We start from the raw sequence: 4620 nt of genomic DNA, 5'->3' as shown, positions 1-4620 counted from the left end.
TCCTCTTCGGGGGGCTGGGGGGAGCCCCGGTGGGGCTGCTGCACCATGCTGGGCCCCAGCTGAGCATGTGGAATACGTCTCTGTGCAGATGAAGGGGCTGAGGAGACGGGAGGGTACTGAGTCGGTGGAACAAGACTTGCTCCCTGGAAATGGCATCGCGTGGCGAGTGCCCGGGGCATGGTTCCTTGTGCTTGTGTCCAGTCCTTCCCGATGGGGCTGAACAGTGGCGTGGACTCCAGGTTCGGAGAAGCGTTAGTTACCACTCACGTTGCTTTTCCTCGTTTTTCCAGACTCTGTCTTTTTCTGTAAGTAGCTGAAGCACAGAAATCCACATCATGGATTTTCAACATCGTCCTGGAGGTAAAACTGGAAGTGGAGGCGTCGCCTCTGCCTCAGAAAGTAACCGAGACCGCAGGGAGAGGCTCCGGCAGCTGGCTTTGGAAACCATCGACATCAACAAGGTGAGCCTTGGCCTCTGCCTGCGCAGGAAGGGAAAGACACATGCCTCCCGCCCTGCAGGCTGGCACGGGGATAAGTTTAGGGCTGTGCCTGAGCGAAACAGTGAGAGATTTAGTGGAGAGTTGTGAATTGAAATGAAATATTTCTGTTTCTGGGAATGTGGGAGTCAGACGAGAAACATTTGTAGCAGGGCTGACCAGAGAGGTGCCAGCACTTGTGTATCCAAGTAGCTGTTACTATGTTATTTTCAGCCTCCTGGGGGCTGGTTTGTGTTTTGCTGTTTCTGGCCTGCAGTTGGGTACGCTGTCACCAATTAACAAAGCTGCTGTTGTTTCTCTCTGTTTTCAAGGCCCTGAGGCAGTGCTGTGATGTTAGTTTAAATCTCTGAACTCAATTCTTCCAGTGCAGCAGCAGTTCATCACTAACTATTTTGATTATCCCGTTGTTTTGCCATGTATTTAGCTGGTAACTTTTTAATCATTCTCTTCCCAGGACCCTTATTTTATGAAAAATCACTTGGGCTCTTACGAATGCAAGCTTTGCCTGACGCTGCACAACAATGAGGTGGGTCGATCAGCTGTCTGTCTTCATCTCGGCAGCGGGTGCTGTGGGGTAATAGTAGGTCCAGGTGCAGGAACCTGGGACGTGCCTGGTGGCTGAGGCCTGAAGAGGTGACGGGTGGGTGTGTGTTAAGCCTGACAGTTTATGACAGTTCAGCAGTTGGGAGCACTCTGCGATTTTTGAGTAGGATTCCTTTCTGCTAAGGATTAAAATATCCTTGTTAACGTGTGATACAGTCTGTCCTCTGTGACAAGTCTCTTTCAGTCAATCATAGAATCACAGAACGGTTTGGGTTGGAAGGGACCTTAAAGATCTTCCAGTTCCAACCCCCTGCTATGGGCAGGGACACCTTCCACTAGACCAGGTTGCTCCAAGCCTCATCCAGCCTGGCCTTGGACACTTCCAGGGATGGGGCATCCACAGCTTCTCTGGGCAATCTGTCCCAGTGCCTCCCCACCCTCTGCAGGAAGAACTTCTTCCTGATATCCAATCTAAACCTCCCCACTTTCAATTTAAACCTGTTACCCCTTGTCCTGTCACTCCAGGCCCTTGGAAAAAGTTCCCCCCAGCTTCCTTGTAGCCCCCTTCAGGCACTGGAAGGTGCTATAAGGTCTCCCCGGGGCTGTCTCTTCTCCAGGCTGAACACCCCAAACTCTCCCAGCCTGTCCCCATGGCAGAGGGGCTCCAGCCCTCAGAGCATCTCCGTGGCCTCCTCTGGACTCGCTCCAACCAGTCTATATCCTTCTGATGCTGAGGCTCCACAGCTGGACGCAGCACTCTTTCAGTGAAGGAACAGTCCTGTCTTCATTTAACTTTCTTCTGCCTTGTTTTTTATTTCAGGGAAGTTACTTAGCACATACCCAGGGGAAGAAGCATCAGACCAATCTGTGAGTCGTTCTCTGTTACCTCAGCACTCTGAAATGACGGCTGTGTGTGTCTGTAAACCCTGAACTCTATCCTACAGCAGCATGCTGCGCTTGAGCGGTCTTCCGCTGTGTTTGTTTCCTGGTGAACAGCCTGGCACTAGCCAGCAGGCCCAGACCAGATGTGCTCCAAAAAGTGGTGCTGACAAGCTCCATTTGGAGCTCAAGTTCAAAGCCAGCTGTGGGATTTCTGAAGGAAGGGGGGGAGGAAGAGCTTTAGAAGCCAAACTGTTGAGTCTAGTCACGAGGACCTGGTTTTGTGAATGTGGGCTGGGAGTTGTTTTTTATTTTACAGAATCCCCTTTGCTTTGGTTTAGGTGAATGGCTTGTGGGGTTTTTCCTTTGTTCGTTCAAGAGGGAAGTTGTTCAAATCCCTCTGTGGAAACGGGCACCAAGGTCAGCTTGGGAGCAGATGAGAGAATTGAGATGGCAGCTTACGTCAGGGGGAGGCACAGATGCAACTGGCCTGCAGTGGTGCAGGTGGAGGAGAAATAGCAGGTTTTCCTGGTGTGTTGTCTGTGAAGTGCTGAATATTCCATGGCAAGGGATTCAAACTGCTCCTAGTGCATCCTTTAGAAACAAGTGTGGCTAACCTGTGAAACTTGGCCCATTTCAAATTAACCCAGGGCCCGTCGAGCTGCCAAGGAAGCTAAGGAAGCCCCTGCCCAGCCCGCTCCGGAGAAAGTCAAAGTGGAAGTGAAGAAATTTGTGAAAATTGGGCGTCCAGGTTATAAAGGTACGTCAGGGGGATCTGTCGATGCCCAACGCCTGCCAGAGCTCACCTGTCGAGCAGCGCTGTGGGGTGAATTATTGATGAGTCTTTTGAGCAGATCCTTCCATGAATAAGATATGGGCTTATCTCCTGATGTCCTTTATTGTTTAAATTACCCGTGGCACCTCTTTAGTGCTGACAGTGGAGTGAGAACCACTTTAATAACAGATCGGCGTGTCTCAGTCTTTCAGCTCTTTGCAGTCATGCCGGAGGTGATGGCATTGTTTCAGTCTCTATCCTCCTTTTAGTGGGCTGTGCCATCTTTCACTGATGCCCATAAATCACTCCCTGCCTCTGTAGCTCAAGTTTTTTCTCTGAACTCCTCACTGTGTTGTTTTGGCCTCCAGCACGTGACTTGGCGTCTTTATCTCCCAGCCGGGTGCAGCACCCAGCGTCTGCCCCACGGCAGCTGGATCTCGGTAGAGCTTCGCTTAAAACAGTGTGGTGTTTGGTTGATGAACAGGAGAAAATCCTGTAGTGCTTTGTTGTTGGAAGCTTTGTGTCTTTCTCAGGGCAGAAATATTGTTGCTCTAGGCCTGATATGTGATGGTCTGAACTTTTGTATTTTCTTTACAGTGACCAAACAGAGGGACCCAGAAACAGGCCAGCAGAGCCTTCTTTTCCAGGTAAGGGCACTGTTAAAATTCTTGGTGTCTGGGTTATCCAACTGCAAGTGCTGCTGGGATTCATGAAATAAGTAATAATTAAGAAAGGCCTTACCACGCTCGTCCTCTGCTGCCGACTGTGTCCAAGCAAATCCACGGTCGTAGCTGTGGAGCTGTTTCCTGCGGCGACACTAAGTTTCTGCTTGGAGCTGACGTCTCGATACGCTTCGTAGTGGAGGGATTTGTTTTGTACAGAGGGGGAGTGAAAAGGGGATGTTCTCCTTAACGCTGCGGTCACGCCCCAACAGATCGATTATCCGGAGATTGCAGAAAGTATCATGCCTCGGCATCGGTTCATGTCGGCCTACGAGCAGAGGATCGAGCCCCCCGACAGACGCTGGCAATACCTGTTGATGGCAGCGGAGCCCTATGAAACCATAGCGTTCAAGGTGAAACTGGGGGTTAACTGGTTGTTGGGAGAGTTCCCTTCCCATGTTTTCCAAGACATTCATTCCCAGTGAGCATTATTACACACTTCAGTTCCAGCCTTCAGGGGGTTAATGGACTGGAAAGGGGGGGTCAAGAAGACATGGCTGGAAGTCATTAAGCCCTGCTGGGAATTAGTGGAGGACTCTGGCATGAAAACTAGGCTGCGTGCTGAGCTCTGGGGAGCCACTGAATTCTCCACGTCTGGCACAGAAAGGAGCCTCTGGGCTTTGCTCCTCAGCCTTTCTGCAGATGTTGAGAGGGTTTTTTGCCAGCACACTTGTCCTTGACCAGTAGGGAAGTAACTTCATTCTTTCCTGCCCCCATCTCTATCTAATAACATCCGAGACAGCGCATCCCACAGAGGCCTGGAATAGCTGTGCTTCTCTTGCAGGCTCTGGTGCTAAAAAGGGCCATTGAGCTAATCCGCTGGTGCTAATAATAGCTCCTTATGCTCTTCTGTTGCAGGTGCCAAGCAGGGAAATCGACAAAGCAGAGGGAAAGTTTTGGACCCACTGGAACAGGGAAACCAAACAGGTAGCTGGAGCACTGCGGTGTCTTTCTCAAGGGTTAGAGAGGAGCCGGCGGGCAGAGCGCTGGGGAAAGGCGGCGCAGGAGGAGCGCGCAGCAGCGGCACCGTGCTGGCATTGATGCTACACCCCTCGCTCCTTCAGTGCCACCGGGCAGGGACTCCTGACAGAAGGATCTTCCCGTTGTGAGGATTTAAGCTGGGGGGAGGCAGATTCCTCGGCCGCTGTCAGCAGCAGCAGAACGCGCATCCGCGTGCGGCACCGCGCCCTCCGTGGCTGCCCGC

The 4620-nt window shown here is 51.7% G+C and overlaps 1 protein-coding gene across 1 annotated transcript; it reads left to right on the top strand.

Moving 5' to 3' along the window:
* Nucleotides 1–292: 292 nt before the first annotated feature.
* SF3A2 (splicing factor 3a, subunit 2, 66kDa) lies at nucleotides 293–4343 on the top strand (the record flags this gene model as incomplete). Its single annotated transcript, XM_010158071.1, has 7 exons — nucleotides 293–461; nucleotides 952–1023; nucleotides 1861–1907; nucleotides 2570–2679; nucleotides 3292–3341; nucleotides 3629–3769; nucleotides 4275–4343. Coding segments are annotated over exons 1-7 (615 nt in total), but the record flags the coding sequence as incomplete, so codon positions are not given.
* Nucleotides 4344–4620: the final 277 nt, after the last annotated feature.

This window comes from Eurypyga helias, unplaced genomic scaffold (genome assembly GCF_000690775.1).
Source record: "Eurypyga helias isolate BGI_N326 unplaced genomic scaffold, ASM69077v1 Scaffold29948, whole genome shotgun sequence".
Classification (NCBI taxonomy): domain Eukaryota; kingdom Metazoa; phylum Chordata; class Aves; order Eurypygiformes; family Eurypygidae; genus Eurypyga; species Eurypyga helias.
The sequence above is the reverse complement of the archived record's forward strand: the minus strand, read 5'-3'. Positions and strand labels throughout refer to the sequence as shown.